The sequence below is a fragment of the Heptranchias perlo genome, chromosome 33 (assembly GCF_035084215.1).
Source record: "Heptranchias perlo isolate sHepPer1 chromosome 33, sHepPer1.hap1, whole genome shotgun sequence".
Lineage (NCBI taxonomy): Eukaryota > Metazoa > Chordata > Chondrichthyes > Hexanchiformes > Hexanchidae > Heptranchias > Heptranchias perlo.
In genome coordinates this window covers 24,393,675-24,413,838 of record NC_090357.1, presented here as the reverse complement: position 1 = coordinate 24,413,838, position 20,164 = coordinate 24,393,675, and the positions used below count along the sequence as shown (strand labels likewise).

Here is a 20,164-nt window from a genome sequence, read left to right as displayed (position 1 = left end):
GAGGCAGCATCCGTGGAGAAAGAAACAGAGTTAATGAAAGGTCACCTTTTGTTAACTCTGTTTCTTTCTCCACAGATGCTGCCTCACTTGCTGAGCTTCTCCAGCATTTTCTGTTTTTATAACACTAATTAACAGATGAACTAGTCATTTATCATTTACTGTTTGTGGAACCAGTGCTGTGTACAAACTGGCTGCTGCAGCTGTTTATAAATGCAAGTTTGCTCTTCCTTTGATGTCATTTCACTTAGCCCCGACGATATATAGAACAGAACCCCCCCCACCTCCTTCCCACAACCAGGGCGTCATTTGACTTTGAGCGATAGTGTAAAATGGATGATAATGAATCAGTCGCCCGTTTTACATCTCTCCCGATTAATCAGGACAGATGTAAAAGAGGCTGCTGCTTTACACTATTACACAAAGTCAGAATTACCCCTGCACTCTTCAGGAGAATTGGATCAGATCTCACAGGTTGTTATAAATTGGATAGCCAGGTGGTGAGGGATAGAATATTAGAGCCTGGTCTTCAGTTGCTTCCAAGCCTTTATTCACAGAGATCCACATTACACCCACCTCACCCAAGATAAGCTCTCTTATAAATGGATACAAGAGAGTACCCAATTGATACACACCACCTGAATACAATTAACACTAATTGATATAAATCACCAATACAATTAACAAAGGTGACAGGGCTAAAGGAAACTTACAGCTAAAATGATTTGCTGGATATGGATTGCGGACATTTTGATTTATTTCACACAACAGTTGATGGTTCAGGGAATCACTGAGGTGGATTTGATTGAATTGTGATTGGATTCAACAGCGAGAGGCAGTTCTAAAATCAAATAGTGACGAGATTTTTTTTTTGTTAACTTTTCCCATTTTCCTCCCCTCTCCTGAAGGCTTTGGCCCGTGCTGCGGTACAGTTCCACAGATGCTCGCTTGCTCCTGTACCTCACCCAAGTGGCCATTCTTCTTGTATGACCCTGGACAGTGAGGTGGTCATTTTCATTTTCTGGGTGGTAACCTGGCGGAACGGATTGTCCGCCCGTTGTAGAACCCGCCCGAGTCTCATCCCATCGGAAAAATATCCCCTTGAGTGTTCGGAGGCCATTCAACAGTAGCAGGCAGCACAGTTGAGGTCAATCCTGTCCTCAGATAGCCAAACCTTCAGACTTTCCATTAAGGGTCAATGTGCAGCAATCAGCAGCAGGCGCCCAGACTAATTTCTCCCCTCTCTAGCCCAGGGGCGATTGCAGGATGCCAACCACCGCCCAACCTATCAGTTAACTCAGCACCAACCAGTGTTCCGACATGGGACCTTCGCCCTCTGCCCAGCTCAGTATCGCCCCCTGTGGGGCATTCACCCACTGAACCATCCAAGAGACCCAAGTAAATGAACAGCAACTGAGAACAATTGTTTTTTGATTGTTTCTGTCTTTCTACTCATAGATTTTTCTCCACAAAGTTATTACATTTTTTTACAAAACACTTTAATGATCTGAAGTTCAAAATTATTGGACAAACATTTACGACATTCCTCCATTATTTCAAAAGGATTAAGGTCTGTTAAAATAGTGAACAGTGGAAATAGCATCTAAACATCTTGAAGTCAATGGAAATTAAAATGGGGAGAGATGTCGAACAGGCTGCCGTCGCGCTGTCACTCGTTTCATACTATCGTGCAGAGTCAAGATCTACCACATTAAGTCTTCATCGCAAATATCACCAACGATAACCTCTAGTCATTTAGATCTAGGAAAGCAGAAACTAAATGATAGAGGAGCAATCAAAAGAAAAAATAACAAACCATTTATAAAATTGGAGCTCCATTGATTGAGATTTTAAAATTGGATTATGTATTTGCCACGAATGTATCTTTATTAATTTCTTTACTGTTATCACCTGTAATCTGAGGTGTTGTTTCTTTGCGAAGGGCTTAGCCCAGAGGAGGACACCAGGTGCCATAAAGGGGAACAAGTGGCCGGAGCTGGACAGGGAAAGCTGACCGCTGGGCAGACATTGTGGACATTCCCCGAGGGGTCTGAGGAAGACTGGTCAGAGGCAAACCGTGCGTCAGACCAGCGGTGTGTGAACAACAACCAGACATGGGCTGGTGAGCTTCTTTCAATCATTTGGAAAATGAGATACTTCAGGGAAATGGGGCATTTATTAGAGAGACATCAAGGGGAGGAGGAGGAGAATTTCATGCTAAAATTTAATATATGCGTTGGGGATCTTAAAGCTTTGAATATTCTTGTTAGCAAGGAGCCCAAAGCTCCTCAGTGGCCCAGTGGGTATGCGGTGTGGTACTGAGCCATGGAGACCAAGAAGAGCCCAGACTCAATCCTCTGTCTCTCCTGAGTTAGCTGTTCTCAACCAGAGTAGCAGGCCACAGTGTCCCTGAGTCAGGGAAGGGAACATCATCCACAGTTCCTGCTCCTGATCGCTGTTCAGTGACCCATGTTGGAAAGTGGGTTTGTGGACTCCGAGCTTGGCGGTGGTGCCTCCTATAGTCAAATAGTCGACTCCGACGTGAGGCTTGGTTGACTTGGGTGAAATGCTGGAGGAACCCCCAGTAACTGTGGAACAGGACCCCGGCATGAGACAACACCTTCAGGTGAGGAGGGGAGAAAAAGAGAGAAGGATGGGAGGGAAAAAAACAGGACCCTTCTAATTCCCGGAATTTGTAAAGGTTAGGGGAGTGCATTATGTTAAAGGAACATCGTCAGGTATTAGGGAGGCTCCAGGCAGTTCATTCATAGAAGAATCTAGGCAGGAAATGCATCATATAACCCTTGGAAAAAGGATTCCACTGCAGCAAATGTTGTGTCTACTGCACTGTGACCTTATCTGACCAGTTTTGTTTAAGGCATTCTGTATTAATTGTTTGTAGCACCAAATGTAATTGGTACATTATACACCATTACATCACTGATTCTGGCACTGTGGAGGGGGGAGAGTGGAGTCCACTTGATGGCTTAATGGGCAAACAGACTACATGATGTGGGACAAAGCCATATAGACCCAGAATGTTAAGAGTTCGATCCCCAGTCTGGGCTGAGTTAGCCAATCTCAGCCAAGGCAGCAATTGGCCTGAGTGCCTCTAGTTGTTGAAGGGAACATCAGCCAGGGTTGTCACTTCTGATCACTATCCAGCGACTCGCACTGATGGGTGTCCATTTGGTGAGGACCAGATTGGACTCCGCTATGGTGCCACACAGAGCTGAATAGCCTTCCAACTCACTGTTTTGGTTCACATGTAAAGAATGACCTCTCAGGTGAGGTACTGGTGTCCAAGGAACTGTTGCTCAGCAGGACTCACTGCATGCAAGGGAGGAGGGAAGAAAATTTGAAAACATCAAAAAAGACAAGAATGTGTCTCGTGGCCGTGCTAACCTGCCCCGTGGCCGTGCTAACCTGCCCCGTGGCTGTGCTAACCTGCCTCGTGGCCGTGCTAACCTGCCCCTTGACCGTATTAACCTGCCCCGTGACCGTGCTAACCTGCCCCGTGACCGTGCTAACATGTCTCTTATTGCTAGGCTAAGATGACTTCTAAAACCACTTGAACGAGCAGGTTTTCTCTCCCCAGTTGAAGATGCGGACTCTCACATCCACACCTGCCGCAAAACCAAAGAGATTCGGAGGGAGTTGCTGCAGACCCCAGAGAGGGGGCAGCAGGCGGAGCTGGAATCCACGGAATCTGAACTGGTGGGACTGACGGAGCACAAGGCCCCAGGTCAGGAACCAGCTCCTTTGCCAGGTCCTCAGCCATCTTTGTCACAAACTTCCATGAGCACTGTGCACCCATCTCCCATCCCACCTCCACTCCATTCCACGTCTGAGCCTAGTCGCACTAGATCATTAGAAGAGCTCATAGCGGAGAACACGCCTGTCGCATCATTGCACCAGCTGGAGGTAAGGAACCGTACACCAGATCCCATTCATCAGGGGAGCAACCTGTTTGTTCATTGTACATGAAGAGCGTCCTAGGGGATCGCTTCTAACTCGGTGTTATTTGGAGACCAGTGCGTCAGGGGAGTGGCTCAGTTTGACTGAGGCGAACACACCGAGAGGTCGATCTTGATTTTGTACGATAGTGTAAAACGGGTAGTAGCGAATCAGCAGCCTGTTTTACACCTCTCCTGATTGAAGTCATCCGAAACAAAAACCAGGAGAGATGTAAAATGTTGTGGACTCGCTATCACCCATTTTACGCTGACGCACAAAGTAAAGATTTACCCCTTGTCCTGGTGACTGATTCCAGCTTCTCTGCTTTGCCCAGATTACGGTACAAGTACAGTAGTGAGAGATTGAGTAGAATGGGCCTATACTCTCTGGAGTTTAGAAGAATGAGAGGTGATCGCATTGAAACATGTAAGATTTTGAAAGGGCTTGATCGGGTAGATGCTGAGAGGCTGTTTCCCCTGGCTGGAGAGTCTAGAACTAGGGGACATAATCTCAGGATAAGAGGTCGGCCATTTAGGACTGAGATGAGGAGGAATTTCTTCACTCAGAGGGTTGTGAATCTTTTGAATTCTCCACCCCAGAGGGCTGTGGATGCTCAGTCATTGAGTAAATTCAAGACTGAGATCGATAGATATTTGGGCTCTAGGCGAATCAAGGGATATGGGGATCGGGGGGGGGGGGAAAGTGGAGTTGAGGTCGAAGGTCAGCCATGATCTTATTAAATGGCGAAGCAGGCTCAAGGGGCCGCACGGCCTACTCCTGCACCTATTTCTTATGTTATTATGTTCTTAAGTCAAACACTGTTGAAACTGACATTTAAGAGGCAATTAGGTAAACACTGGAAGAACAATCTTAAAGGATAATGGGAGAAAGCAGGGAAATGGAAAGAGAGTAGGCAGCTCTGCTTCGGACCTTGTGTTGGGACGATGGGTCGAGTGGCTTCGTTCCAGCTGGAAATTTCTATGAACTACACCTTAGTGGTCCCAGAATGTGTATGTTTTACCTGGTGTGTACCGTACATGTTCAGGAGCTAATGCTGAGACACATTGAGCTGGGAGCAAATAGGATCAGGACCCAACCGAGTAAATATTCTCCAAATGTGAGACTGGACGGTGAGTTGCCGGTGTTATTTGACCAGAGGGGACAACACAGCAGAGTCCGATTCTGATCTCGCTCATTGTTCACACATGTGCACTTTCCAGTAGAGGTTGTTGGACGGCCATCAGGAGTGGGAACTATGGACGGTATCTTTCCCCACCCAACCAGGGTCGCTGGAGCCAGTTGTAGTGCCCACAGTGCACTGAGATCGGCTGACGCAGCCCATGCCAGCAATCAAACCTGAGACCTTCAAGGTCTGTATGGATTCATGCCACACCGTGTGATGCGTTTACCTACAGAGCCGTGAGCCCATCTACTATCTTCATCTTCATCTTTCTTTTAGTAAATAAATACTGAGGTTCAAATTATGAAACCCAGTTGTAAAACTTGCCCTGGCGCCAATGTGATAGCCGATGCCTCCAGGCACGTCTTTATAGTGTGCACTGCACTTTCATTGCATTTTCATACTAATGGCAAAGCAAGACAAATCCATACAGCCAATTGTCCCTCTATCAACCTACACTCAGTCATCAGCAAAGTGATGGAAAGGTCGTCGACAGTGCTATCAAGTGGCACTTACTCACCAATAACCTGCTCGCCGATGCTCAGTTTAGGCTCTGCCAGGACCACTCGGCTCCAGACCTCACTACAGCCATGGTTCAAACATGGACACGAGCTGAATTCCAGAGGTGAGGTGAGAGTGACTGCCCCTGACATCAAGGCAGTAGTAAAATTGAAGTCAATGGGGATCAGGGTGGTGGGGGGGATGGGGGAGCTCTTATGGCTGGAATTATACCTGGCACAAAGAAAGATAGTTGTGGTTGTTGGAGGCTAATCATCTCAGCCCTATGACATTGCTGCTAGAGTTCCTCAGGACAGTGTCCTAGACCCAACTATCTTCAGCTGTTTCATCAGTGACCTTCCCTCCATTATATAGTCAGGAGTTGGGATGTTTGCTGATGATTGCACAGTGTTCAGCTCCATTCGCAGTTCCTCAGATAATGAAGCAGTCCGTGCCCGCATGCAGCAAGTCCTGGACAACATCCAGGCTTGGGCTGATAAAGTGGCAAGTAACATTCATGCCACACAAGTGCCAATCAATGATCATCTCCGACAAGAGAGAGCATAACCATCTCACCTTGACATTCAATGGCATTACCATCGCCGAGTCCCCCCTCATCAACATCCTGGGAGTCACCAATGACCAGAAACTCAATCGAGCCAGCATATAAATGCTAGTAACTACAAGAGCAGGTTAGAGGCTGGGTATTCAGCGGCGAGTGACTCACCTCCTGACTTCCCAAAGCTTTTCCACCTCCTACAAGACACAAGTCAGGAGTGTGATGGAGTACTTTCCACTTGCCTGGATGAGTGCAGCTCCAAAAACACTCAAGAAGCTCAACACCATCCAGGACAAAGCAGCCCATTCGATCAACAGCCCATCCACCACCCTAAACATTCACTCCCTCCACCACCGGCATACCATGGCTGCAGTGTACCGTGGCTATAAGGTGCACTGCAGCAATTCGCCAAGGCTTCTTCAGCAGCACCTCCCAAACCCGCGACCTCCACCACCTAGAAAGGCAAAGACCGCAGGCGCATGGGGACGCCGTCACCTACAAAATCCCCTCCAAGTCACACACCATCCTGAATTGGACATATATCGCCATTCCTTCATCGTCGCTGGGTCAAATTCCTAGAACTCCCTACCTGACAGCACTGTGAGAGCATCTTAACCACATGGACCACAGCGGGTCATGATGAAGGCCCACCATCACCTTCTCAAGGGCAACTAGGGATGGGCAATAAATGCCGGCCTTGCCAGTGATGCCCACATCCTGAGAATGGGTCCCGTGATGACATGGAACATTGGAGCCATGGTGTAGTGGGATTACTGTCCATGTTCTAATACACACTCAGCTGGAGATCCCAGCCATTCAGCTATGGGGTGGCATCTCCTTGCCATACCAAAGGAAAAGCAATCGGGGTGAGAGCCAGGTACAATGCAACATTGGCGAAAGCTCTGGGAGCAGGTTGCCCACATGGCCAGCGATAGTACACGACATAGGGTCACCCAAAAAAATGGAAGGGGAAAGAAATACCTCAAGAAGAGAGAGTCTTACCACAGAAAAATCAAAACAGGTTATAAGACCATAAGAGATCACAAGAGATAGGAGCAGGAGTAGGCCATTCGGCCCCTCGAGCCTGCTCCACCTTTCAATGAGATCATGGCTGATCTGATTTTTACCTCAACTCCACTTTCACGCCCTTTCCCCATATCCTTTGACTCCCTTGCTGATCAAAAATTTGTCTAACTCAGCCTTGAATGTATTCAATGACTCAGCCTCCACAGCTTTTTGGGATAAAGAATTCCAAAGATTCACGACCCTCTGGGAGAAGAAATTCCTCCTCATTTCCGTCTTATAAGGGTGACCCCTTATTCTGAGACTATGTCCCCTAGTTTTAGATTCCCCCATGAGGGGTAACATCCTCTCAGCATCTGCCCTATCGAGTCCCCTCAGAATCTTGTATGTTTCATTAAGATCTCCTCTCATTCTTCTAAACTCCAATGAGTATAGACCCAATCTGTTCAATCTTTCCTCATAAGACAACCCTTCCATACCCAGAATCAACCTAGTGAACCTTCCCTGAACTGCCTCCAATGCAAGTATGTCCTTCCTTAAATAAGGGCACCAGAACTGTAACCAGTACTCCAGGTGTGGTCTCACCAGCACCCTGTACAGTTGTAGCATGACTTCCCTGCTTTTATACTCCATCCCCCCAGAAATAAAGGCCAATATTCCATTTGCCTTCCAGATTACCTGCTGCACCTGTACGTTGACTTTTTATGTTTCATGTACGAGGACACCCAGATCCCTCTGTACCGCAGCATTTTGTAGTATTTCTCCAATCAAATAATATTTTGCTTTTTTATTTTTCCTCCCAAAGTGGATGACTTCACATTTTCCCACATTATATTCTATCTGCCAAATTTTTACCCATTCGCTTAACCTGTCAATATCCCTTTGCAGACACTTTGTGTCCTCATCGCAACTTGCTTTTCCACCTATCTTTGTATCATCAGCAAAATTGGCCATAAGGCACTCTGTTCCTTCATCCAAGTCATTGATATATATTGTAAATAGTTGAGGCCCCAGCACTGAGCCCTGCTTCACCCCACTAGTTACAGGTTGCCATTTTGAAAATGACTCTTTTATCCCGACTCTTTGTTTTCTGTTAGTTAGCCAATCCTCTATCCATGCCAGTATATTACCCCCCAACACCATGAGCTCTTATCTTGTGCAGTAACCTTTTATGTGGCACCTTATCGAATGCCTTTTGGAAATCCAAATATACTGCATCCATTGGTTCCCCTTTATCCACCCTGCCCATTGCTTCCTCAAATAATTCTAATGAATTTGTCAGACATGATTTCCCCTTCATAAAACCATGTTGACTCTCCTTGATTGTATTATGAGTCTCCAAATATCCTGCTACTACTTCCTTAATAATGGATTCAAACATTTTCCCAATGACAGATGTTAGGCTAGGTTAAAGGTGCTAAAGGCAATAATTAGAGGTCAAAGTTTCTGATTCGATCTTTCTTCACTCAGAGGGTGGTGAATCTTTGGAATTCTCTACCCCAGAGGGCTGTGGAGGCTCAGTCATTGAGTACATTCAAAACAGAGATTGATAGATTTCCAGATATTAAAGGCATCAAGGGATATGGGGATGGTGCAGGAAAATGGCTTTGAGGTAGAAGATCAGCCATGATCTTGCTGAATGGCTGAACAGGCTCGAGGGGCCGGATGACCTTCTCCTGCTCCTATTTCTTATGTTCTTATGTTCTTAGCCATGATCTAATTAAATGATAGAACAGGCTCAAGAGGCTGAATGGCCTACTCCTGATCCTATCTTCCTCTGCTCATAAATGAATTGTCATTTTCCTAGATAGGAAAACAGTGATCTAAACATCAAAAGAGGAACACCAGGTTCATGTAGTTTGCTCTCCCTCAATATTTGCAGCCTGTAAAGCCTTTCCTTCCCTCTCCCTCTCTCAGGTGAAGCTGCTGAGACTTTCTCCACCCAGCCCTGAGCTACAGGCCACCTTTGGCGAATCATACAAGGTCTACAAACGCTACCAGATGCACGTGCACAAAGACACTGAGGTGATGGCCTCGGAGGCGGAGGTACCGACTGTAACGATATGTTAAAGCTGTATAGAACCATCTGCTGGTTGGAGGTGGGATTGACATAAGACGCCCTAGGGGTCTGACTATGTGCTGGCATTGGGGAACCTCTCCTGACGGTAGCAGAAAGTCACGGGCAGTGCGGTCGACGGGCAAGATTCCCTGCCACCAGCACATACATGGAAAATGACCCCCATGCTCTCAGAGAAGGATGTAGCCGTCTCAAATTAAGCTTGCGATATGTTGCCAGTGATCTCCCGAGAATTATCAATCACATAGACGACAAACCTTTACATGGTGTTGGTTTTAAGTGGACGGAGCGATGGAAGTTGAAATTTAAATGTAAAGTGCTTCACTTAGGAAGAAGAAAGATGGGCACCACACGCACTCCGTGAATGGTGTTGAAATAGCTAGGGATGTAGGTGAAAGGGATCCCAGAGTCTGACTAGACTCAATGCTCTGCACGTTTGATCATTGCAGAGCAGCAATCAACAAAGCCAATGGAATGCAAGTCAGTGGAGGTCAAACTCAAACTGTACAGTCCTTCGTCCCGGCCACAGTTCGAGTACTGTGCCCATTCAAGGGAATCATTCGAGCACTGGAGGCAGTTCAGAGGAAAGTCATGAGGCTGATCCTTAACATTGGTGGTCTGAGGACAGACTGCAGGGGCTAGGGCTTTTCTGAGAAATTAGTTGTGCAAGATTGTAAAGAATATGGAAAAGGCAGGTTTGGAAGATTACTGCAAAATAAATTGTGAGAGTAGACAAGGGGACACTGATTCAAACTGTTAAAGGCAAATTTAGGACCAATATCAAAAAGTTCAGACAAAGAATGATTAACACATGGAATGAACTTTCAGATAGATTAGCTAAAACCCTGGAATTGTTTAACAGTTAGATGCCACAATTGGGGGCGGGGAGGGGAATGTGTAGAGTCTTTCTTTCAGAAGTCACAAGGTTCCTGTCCCTGCCAGTCTGAGTAAAAATACATCTAAGCCACCCAGGAATTGAAAAATCCAACAGATTAGCGGACATGGTCATCCGATGTCCAACATGGAATACAGAGAGAAAGAAAGTGAGCAAAGAGCCAATGACATCCCAAGCAGACCACGGCAGAAGGTTGGGACTGATGATATGAATTTCATTCTGATCAATATTTAATCACTGTAGACTATTTCAAATTCTTCTGAACTCAGTAAATTAGCCAACACCAAGAATTCAATTGTGATTTACAAATTGCCAGAAGCAGCTTGCTAGATATCCCACATGAAGCACTTTCAGATAATGGACTCCAGTTTGAGAGATGAGACTACAAAAGTATGATAATCAGATAATAATAATCCCTATGTACAGTGAAGAGTTTATTTGAATTTTGAGTTTAGTTAAAAAAAAGCTACTAGGAAGAAATGGAGGTGTAATGATATGTTAAAGCTGTATAGAAGCATCTAGTGGTCCAAAATGAGATTGATTTATCAACAGCATATGCTCAGAGAAGGAGGCAGACATTTTAGGGATAAACTTCCAACTTTGTGCTGCCGGTGGGGAATGTCGCTGCCAGGAGTGCCCGGTCAGAAAATCTTACGCAAAGTGCATCCAAATTTCTGATGAGTGGTCATGTTGGGTGAAGCTCCCGACCAAGAGTTAGAGGTCAGAAAGTTGCCCCTTTTGAATAAAGCTCGAGAAATTCCGCGGGCAGCCTCCTGAGAGTTGTCATTTAGGTAGACTAACCTGTCCACCATTGGAAATGCAAATCTAGAAGGGAACATGCTGCTAGAACTAATGATTGAACATTACAAACCCATCAATACTTAATCTCCTCATTAGTGGAGCAGTAAAGTCATCAGATGTTTTACAAAGTTCAAGGTCCAAGGTTGTTGACAACATTCTACCAATTTCAGTTTGGCGTTGTTTTTTTAGCTAGCGTCCTATTGGTTGATGCTGCTGTTGATCAGAATTTGATTTGGATTAGCAGTGAAGGAAAAGGCAGTAGCGATATTCGATAGGATAAAAATAGATAGAAGAGGTACTTAAAAGGTTAGCATTGCTCAATGCAGAAAAGTCACCCAGTCCAGATGGGACACATTCTAGGTTACTGAGGGAAGTAAGGGTGGAAATTGCAGAGGCTCTGGCCACAATCTTCCAATCCTCCTTAGATATGGGGGTGGTGCTGGAGGATTAGAGGATTGCAAATGTTACACCCCTGTTCAAAAAAGGGGAGAGGGATAAACCTGGCAATTACAGGCCAGTCAGACCAATGTCGGTGGCGGAGAAACTTTTAGAGACAATAATCTGGGACAAAATTATTGGCACTTGGAAAAGTATGGGCTAATAAATGAAAGTCAGCATGGATTTGTTAAAGGAAAATTGTGTTTGACTAACTTGATTGAGTTCTTTGATGAAGTGATGGAGAGGGTTGATGAGAATAGTGTGGGTGATGTGTGTATGGACTTTCAAAAGGCAATTGATAAAGTGCCACATAATAGACTTGTGAGCAAAAATAAAGCCCATGGGATTAAAGGGACAGTGGCAGCGTGGATATAAAATTGGCTAAGGGACAGAAAGCAGAGTGGTGGTGAACGGTTGTTTTTCAGACTGGAGGGAAGTATACAGTGGTGTTCCCAGGCGTCAATATTAGGACCACTGCTCTTTTTGATATATATTAATGACCTGGATTTGGATATACGGGGTATAATTTCAAAGTTTCCAGAGGACACGAAACTTGGGAATGTAGTAAACAATGAGGAGGATAGTAACAGACTTCAGGAGGACATAAACAGACTGGTGATATAGGCAGACACATGACAGATTAAATTTAACGCAGAGGAGTGAGAAGTGATAGGCCATAGAAAAAGCAAGCAAAGTATTGGGGTTCATTTCTTGAGGGATAGAATTGAAAAGCAGGGAAGTTATGTTAAACTTATGTAAAACCTTGGTTAGACCACATTTGGGAGTACTGCGCAAAGTTCTGGTCTCCATATAAAAAGGATACAGAGGCACTGGAGAAGGTGCAAAAAAGGTTTGCTAGGATGATACCAGAACTGAGGTTATACCTATCAGGAAAGTCTGAACAGGCTGGGGCTCTTTTCTCTAGAAAAGAGAAGACTGAGAGGTGACCTGATAGAGGTCTTTAAGATAATGAAAGGGTTTGATAGGTTAGATGTAGAGAAGATGTTTCCACTTGCGGGGGAGACCAGAACTAGGGGCCATAAATATAAAATAGTCACTAATAAACCCAATAGGGAATATAGGAGAAACTTCTTTACCCAGAGAGTGGTTCGAATGTGGAACTCACTACCACAAGGAGTAGTTGAGGCGAATAGTATAGATGCATTTAAAGGGAAGATAGATAAACACATGAGGGAGAAAGGAATAGAAGGATATGCTGATAGGGTGAGATGAAGTAGGGGGAGAGGAGGCTCGTGTGGAGCATAAACACCAGCATAGACCAGTTGGGCCGAATGGCCTGTTTCTGTGCTGTAAATTCTATGTAATTCTACTCTATATGGATTACTATTGGCTGTGCCATTTGTTTGTTAGTTTATAGTGAAGAAGGGTGTTGTTCTAATGTAACAGAATGGCAACTATCAGGAAGGAGCAGTATGTTATCCAAACCGGTCCTTCTAAGCGAGCTGTCACGATGGGTCTGAGGATGATACTTTTGCCCTTGCAAATCACAGAATATTCCACCCAGGAAGAAGTTCCTCAGTATTTCTCCCTGAAACGGGGGAAAGGCAAAATACTAAAAATTAAGAACAGAGAAATGAATGAATGAATGATTCATTTTAAGGGAAAAAAAGAAAGACTTGCATTTCTATCGCGCCTTTCACAACCTCGGGACGCCCCAAAGCGCTTTACAGCCACTGAAGCACTTTTGAAGTGCAGTCACTTTTGTAATGTACTAATTGGCTGCCGCATTTCCTACATCACAATAGTGAGTACACTGCAAAAATACTTCATTGATTGTAAAGCACTTTGGGACGTCCTGAAAGGCACTGTCTAAATGTGAGTCTTTCTTTTTTACTTCAGTTTCACAACGTGCCTTAGTAAGATCTGAATTCACAACCTTTGGGTTGCTAGTCCAGTACCATAACCAGTACACTATTGTACCCCCATGTTTTGTAAATATATATATTATATGAACGAACAGGTGGTGAGGGGGTAAGATTGGTTAAGGAAACAAGTGCAGTTGTGAGGAGGGATGATATTTTAGAAGGAGCATCAAATGATGCCTTATGGGTTGAGCTAAAGAATAAAAAAGGGGCAGTCACACTACTGGGAGTGTACCATAGACCCCCAAACAGTCAGAGGGAGATAGAGGAGCAAATATGTAGGCACATTTCTGAGAAGTGCAAAAACAATAAGGCAGTAATAGTAGGAGATTTCAACTACCCTAATATTAACTGGGATACAGTGTGAATTTCAACTACCCTAATATTAACTGGGATACAAACAGTGTGAATGGTACAGAATTCTTAAATTGCATACAGGAGAATTTTTTTAGCCAGTATATAGCAAGCCCAATGAGGGGGTGGGGAGGCAGTTCTAGATTTAATTCTAGGATATGAAGAGGGGCAGGAGGAAGAAGTAGCAGTGGGAGAGCATTTTGGTGGTAGTGATCATAATACAGTTAGTTTTAGCATAGTTATGGAAAAGGACAAAGACAGAGCAGGAGTTAAAGTTTTCAATTGGGGAAAGGCCAATTTTACCAAACTGAGAAGTGATTTAGCAGAAGTAAACTGGAAACAGCTACTTGAAGGTAAATCAGTGTCAGAGCAGTGGGAGACAATCAAGGGGTTCAGGGTAAACATGTTCCCACAAAGAAAAAGGGAGGGGCTGCCAAATCTAGAGCCCCCTGGATGTCAAGAAGCATTCAGGGTAAGATAAGGCAGAAAAAGAAAGCCTATGATAGATACCGGGAACTTAATACTACAGAAAACTTAGAGGAGTATACAAAGTGCAGGGGTGAAGTTAAAAAGGAAATTAGGAAAGCAAAGAGAGGGCATAAAAAAATATTAGCAGGCAAAATCAAAGAAAACCCAAAGATGTTTTATAAATACATTAAGAGCAAGAGGATAACTAAGGAAAGAGTAGGGCCTATTAGAGACCAAAAAGGTAAACTATGTGTGGAGGCGGAAGATGTGGGTATGGTTCTTAATGAATATTTTGCATCTGTCCTCACAAAGGAGAGGGATGATGCAGGGATTGAAGTTAAGGAGGAGGAGGTGTGAAATATTGGATGGGATAAACATAGTGAGAGAGGAAGTATTAAGGGGATTAGATAAGTAGATAAATCACCAGGGACGGATGAAATGTATCCCAGGCTGTTAAAAGAAGCCAGGGAGGAAATCATTTTCCAAAATTCACTGGATATGGGCATAGTGCCGGAGGATTGGAGGACTGCTAACATTGTATCGTTGTTTAAAAAGGGAGCGAAGGATAGACCGAGTAATTACAGGCCAGTCATTCTAATCTCGGTAATGGGCAAATTATTGGAATCACTTAGAAAGATGCGGACTAATCAAGGAAAGTCAGCACGGATTTGTTAAAGGGAGGTCGTGTCTGACTAACTTGATTGAATTTTTTGAGGAGATAACAAGGAGGGTCGATGAGGGTAGCGCAATTGATGTAGTCTACATGGATTTTAGCAAGGCTTTTGACAAGGTCTCACATGGCAGATTGGTCAAAAAAATGAAGGCCCATGGGATCCAAGGGAATGTAGCAAATTGGATCCAAAATTGGCTCAGTGGCAGGAAGCAAAGGGTAATGGTCGACGGGTGTTTTTGCGACTGGAAGGCTGTTTCCAGTGGGGTTCCGCAGGGCTCGGTACTGGGTCCTTTGCTTTTGTGGTATACATTAACGATTTGGACTTAGGCCGTGTGGTTGATAGTGAGGAGGAAAGCTGTAGACTGCAGGAAGATATCAATGGACTGGTCAGATGGGCAGAAAAGTGGCAAATGGAATTCAATCCAGAGAAGTGTGAGGTGATGCATTTGGGGAGAGCAAACAAGGCAAGGGAATACACAATAAATGGGAGGATACTGAGAGTTGTAGAGGAAGTGAGGGACCTTGGAGTGCATGTTCACAAATCCCTGAAGGTAGCAGGACAGGTAGATAAGGTGGTTAAGAAGGCACATGGAATGTTTTCCTTTATTAGCCGACGCACAGAATATAAAAGCAGGGATGTTATGCTGAAACTGTATAAAACACTAGTTAGGCCACAGCTTGAGTACTGCACACAGTTATGGTCACCACATTACAGGAAGGATGTAATTACACTAGAGAGGGTGCAGAGGAGATTTATGAGGATGTTGCCAGGACTGGAGAATTTTAGCTATGATAACAGATTGGATAGGCTGGGGTTGTTTTCCTTGGATCAGAGGAGGCTGAGGGGTGATTTGATTGAGGTGTACAAAATTATGAGGGGCTTAGATAGAGTGGACAGGGAGGACCTATTTCCCTCAGCGGAGGGGTCAATAACCAGGGGGCATAGATTTAAAGTGATTGGTAAAAGGATTAGAGCAGAAATGAGGAAAGATTTTTTCACCCAGAGGGTGGTGGGGGTCTGGAACTCACTGCCTCAGAGGGTGGTAGAGGCAGAAACCCTCAACTCATTAAAAAAATACCTGGATGTGCACCTGAAGAGCTGTGACCTGCAGGGCTACAGACCAAATGCGGGAAAGTGGGATTAGGCTGGGTGGCTCGTTTCTCAGCCGGTGCGGACATGATGGGCCGAATGGCCTCCTTCTGAGCCGTAAATTTTCCATGATTCTATGATTCTAAGATGCATACAGGTGGAGGGAGATCCTTTGTTGATGTTGGGTTTGTGTCAAACTGGAAAAACCCAACACCCAATCAATGAGTGACCACAGCTGCAACTCATCCCCAAGTGACTGTTACATGCTCAAGTTACTGTTCTTTTATTTCCTTTCATGAAAAATGACTGACAGTTCTTCAGGGCAAGTGAGGTAAAGGACAACGGATACGTGATGTCAGAGGGACAAAATTACGGGAAAATAATCTCCATGCTCTGATATAAGGACTCAAGTAGTCCCAATCCAGTTCCCAATGGGCACTGTACACAACCGTAATTCAGCACCAATCAGAAAACACATTGAAGTGTCACTCTGGTACGATAGACGGTGCTCTTTTGAAGTTGGTATTGAGGCACATTGTTGGGGCAGAATAGAAGGGGCTTTATCCAAGCCTGAATTGGAAGTGTTTGATCTTGACATTGGATGCCCAAAACTGAAACCATTCCATCGCCCAACAGTGAAATCCATGAGCATAAAATTCTCAAGAATAAAACCTATTGCATGCTGGAATATGATGGTAGCTTTTCCAAGGGGAGCCTCGCTTGACGGGAGTGTGGATTTCAGAATCAAGTGAAGAGGTCAACTTCCTGTAATTCAACCTCCAAGTTTGATTCGCTGGTTTGGGGCTCCTGTTTTGCAAGGCTCTGTGAAGGGGCGACACCTCATAAGGCGTACCCGATAGTATAGAGGAAGTACAGGGTGATACAGGAACTTCTATCTGTGCACCGCTTTGTCTGACTGACTGTGTTGTGTTGTTTCTTGCAGTACAGAAGGTTTTTCTGCAGTACTCCTCTCGTGGTGAGTAGATAACAGCATCTGTGGATTACAATGCTGCTTTTTCCTTTATTTGATAGCTACTGTGGACTCTAAATCCTCAGTTAGTTGGCTCTTCAGTTGGTAGTTTCACATTGGCTGTGTCCTGCATAAGAACAGACCAATCGGGAGTTGTGGGAAGAGGTAGAAGACGTCAATGCATCATAATAGACCAATCATAAACCAATAAAAGAAAGAAACTTACATTTATACAGTGCTATTCATGACCTCAGGACGTCCCAAAGTGCTTTGCAGCCAATTAAATACTTTTGAAGTGTAGTCACTGCTGTAATGTAGGAAACGTGGCAGCCAATTTGCGCACAGCAAGATCCCACAAACAGCAAAGAGATAACGACCGTATCATCTGTTATTTGGTGATGTTGGTTGAGGGATGAAAATTGGTCAGGATACCAGGGAGAACTCCCCTACTCTTCTTCGCATAGAGCCGTGGGAACCTTTATGTCCACCTGAGAGAGCAGATGGGGCCTCGGTTTAACATCTCATCCAAAAGACAGCACCACTGACAGTGCAGCACTCCCTCAGTACTGCGCTGACGTGCCAACCTAGCTTTTGTGCTGAGATCTCTGGAGTGGGACTATGAACCCACAACCTTCTCACTCAGAGGTGAGAGTTCTACCACTGAGCCACAGCTGACTAACTGAGGGGATTGGGTGGTCATTCACCCTGTGCAAAGCCTCACCTGCCAGTGGCATATACTGGGGAATTTGCATGCGTGTAGCCCATGAATAAAATTAATGCCCGTACACTAGATGCTCACTCCCAATGTGCAAGTCTCCACGCAGCAGCACATAACTGGACAATGAGCCCTTTCATCTAATCCATACGGTGGCTTGATGGGGATAATTTAGAGGGACCCTTATCCTACATCTAACCTGTGCTATAACTGGGTACAAAACATTTCGCTTCCAGCACCAATGTCCTCCAACTTGAAGAGCAAAATAAAAAATCAACAGGAGAAATCTGGGTTTAAGGGACAAATGTTCTCATTAAATTAATAGGAGTTTGTCTTCTACAATATAATTAGTGCTGCAGACAGATGAGAGGTTAACTATTTAACAGTGTACTGATAGGTAAGGGGTCCCTTATATTACCAATTGTTCTGATCCCTGCAGCAGCAGTGAAATATCTAGGCTTATTTTTAATTTTAGTTTTTTTTACCACTTTGTTTCCCGATTTCTAATAATCCTGTAATCGGCCGTACATAACCTGTTCTCGATGTTTGTCTTGAACCAGTAGGGGTTAGAGTTTGTAGTGATGTAGAAGACTGAGGTTCAGGAACAGTGGAGGCTAATTTTAACCTAATTCGCCGGGCGGGAACCCACGAGATCGGGTAGAACATCCCACCCAATATTACTACCCTTTGACTTCAATGGAGGGTAAAATCGGGCGGGGTGTGAAAGCAGCATTTGCACCCAATCCCATCAGTTTCCCGAAGGGCGAGTCAGGTTAAAATTGCACCCAATGTGTTTGTGTCCTGTTGCTGGAACCACTCTTACTTTGTTTCCGTTATCTCACTGACAGGGGGAGGACCCTGCTGATGGCCCAGATACTGGCTATGGCTCCTTCATTGAACAGTTCCTGCTGGATGGGAAGATTATAGCTCTAGGCCTGTTGGATATACTACCGGAAGGAATTAACTCCCAATACCTGTGCTACGATCCAGATTACTCATCCCTCTCGTTGGGAGTCTACTCTGCACTCAGGTACTACCTGGAGAACAGAAAATGGAGTTACAGTGGTGACGAATGCACTAGTACAAGAGTAAATCTTACAAATTAGCATTCCCAGAACAAAGCTTTACACAGTGGGTGCGCCTATAGGAAATTTGATCTTGGAGGCTCGTGATCCCGATTCATGGCCCTGATCCATTTATTTTAACAAACGGAAAATCATACAGGCTGAGAACCGAGCATGTTGGCCTCCATACCTAGATTCCCGATATGCGCATCCAGTTGCACAAAGCTCCATGCCGGGTGAGGTAGCCTGTTTTATTTTTTTACTGAACTTCGTGAATCCAGCAAGTTCACACTGTGGCTCAGTGCTGGCACTCTTGCCTCTGAGACAGGAGGTTATGGGTTCAAGTCCCACTCCAGAGATTTGAGCACAAAATCTAGGCTGACGGTCTAGTGCATTACTGAGGGAGTGCTGCACTGTCAGAGGTGCCGTCTTTCAGATGAGATGTTAAACTGAGGCACTGTCTGCCCTCTGAGGTGGATGTAGAAGATCACATGGCATTATTTGAAGAAGAGCAGGGGAGTTCATCCGTGATGTCCTGGCTATTATTTATCCCTCAACCAATATCACAAAAAAACCTAGATTATCCGGTCACTATCTCATTGCTGTTTGTGGGGACTTGCTGTTCTTCCTTGGCAAAGTACTTCATTGCTTGTAAAGCGCTTTGGGATGTCCTGAAGTTGTGAAAAGCACTATAGAAATGCAAGTCTTTCTTTCTTACACTGGGGTTGCCACTGGTTGAGAGAGACCCACGCTTTGGGAATCTGGTGGAACTGTCACTCCACTAAGCTCAGTATAAAAGCAGCACGGCAATCAAACCAAACATGGACCTTATGCTCATGGAATCAAATGCCTGACACTCCCAATACAGCACAGACCTTCAGAAATGCCAAGCCACTGTGCTCCATGGACTGTCCTGGGAGGTTTTGTCTGTTCTTGGAACAGCTGCAAGGTCACTTTCCCAATCTACAAACAATAATACAGCCAAGCTACACGCGGCATTGAAAACACAGCCCTAGGTCAGTAAACAACCTCACAAAAACCATCTCTAACCAAGATGCATGTTAAATGTTTTATTTTGTCTCCGATGTCTTGGAATATACAGCCATGAGATGCTGTACTTTATGTACATTAACATCTAATGCTCTGCCAGGCAATCAGAGACTGACTGGGCAATGGGCAACATCAACAACAACAACTTGCATTTATATAGCACCTTTAACGTCCCATGGCGCTTCAGAGGAGCGTAATCAGATAAAATTTGACACCAAGCCACATAAAGATACTAGGACAGGTGACCAAAAGCTTGGTCAAAGAGGTAGGTTTTAAGGAGCGACTCAAAGGAGGAGAGAGAGGTAGAGAGGCGGAGAGGTTTAGGGAGGGAATTCCAAAGCTTGGGGCCTAGACGGCTGAAGGCACGGCTGCCAATGGTGGAGCGATCAAAATCGGGGATGCGCAAGAGGCCAAAATTGGAGGAGCACAGAGATCTCGGAGGGTTGTAGGGCTAGAGGAGGTTACGGAGATA

General features: G+C 44.9%; 1 protein-coding gene across 2 annotated transcripts in view; it reads left to right on the top strand.

Annotated features, from left to right (window-relative positions):
- LOC137301528 (arginyl-tRNA--protein transferase 1-like) overlaps nucleotides 1-20,164 on the top strand; it is a 59,632-nt gene that overhangs the window by 29,617 nt on the left and 9,851 nt on the right. Inside the window, exons 5-9 of one of the 2 annotated variants that reach the window (XM_067971067.1) lie at nucleotides 1,940-2,119; nucleotides 3,596-3,921; nucleotides 9,132-9,239; nucleotides 16,837-16,869; nucleotides 18,427-18,608. In XM_067971067.1, coding sequence (XP_067827168.1) covers nucleotides 1,940-2,119; nucleotides 3,596-3,921; nucleotides 9,132-9,239; nucleotides 16,837-16,869; nucleotides 18,427-18,608 — 829 coding nt within the window. Of the gene's footprint in view, nucleotides 1-1,939; nucleotides 2,120-3,595; nucleotides 3,922-9,131; nucleotides 9,261-16,836; nucleotides 16,870-18,426; nucleotides 18,609-20,164 lie in introns of both variants that reach the window. The other variant, XM_067971066.1, reaches the window with a different exon arrangement.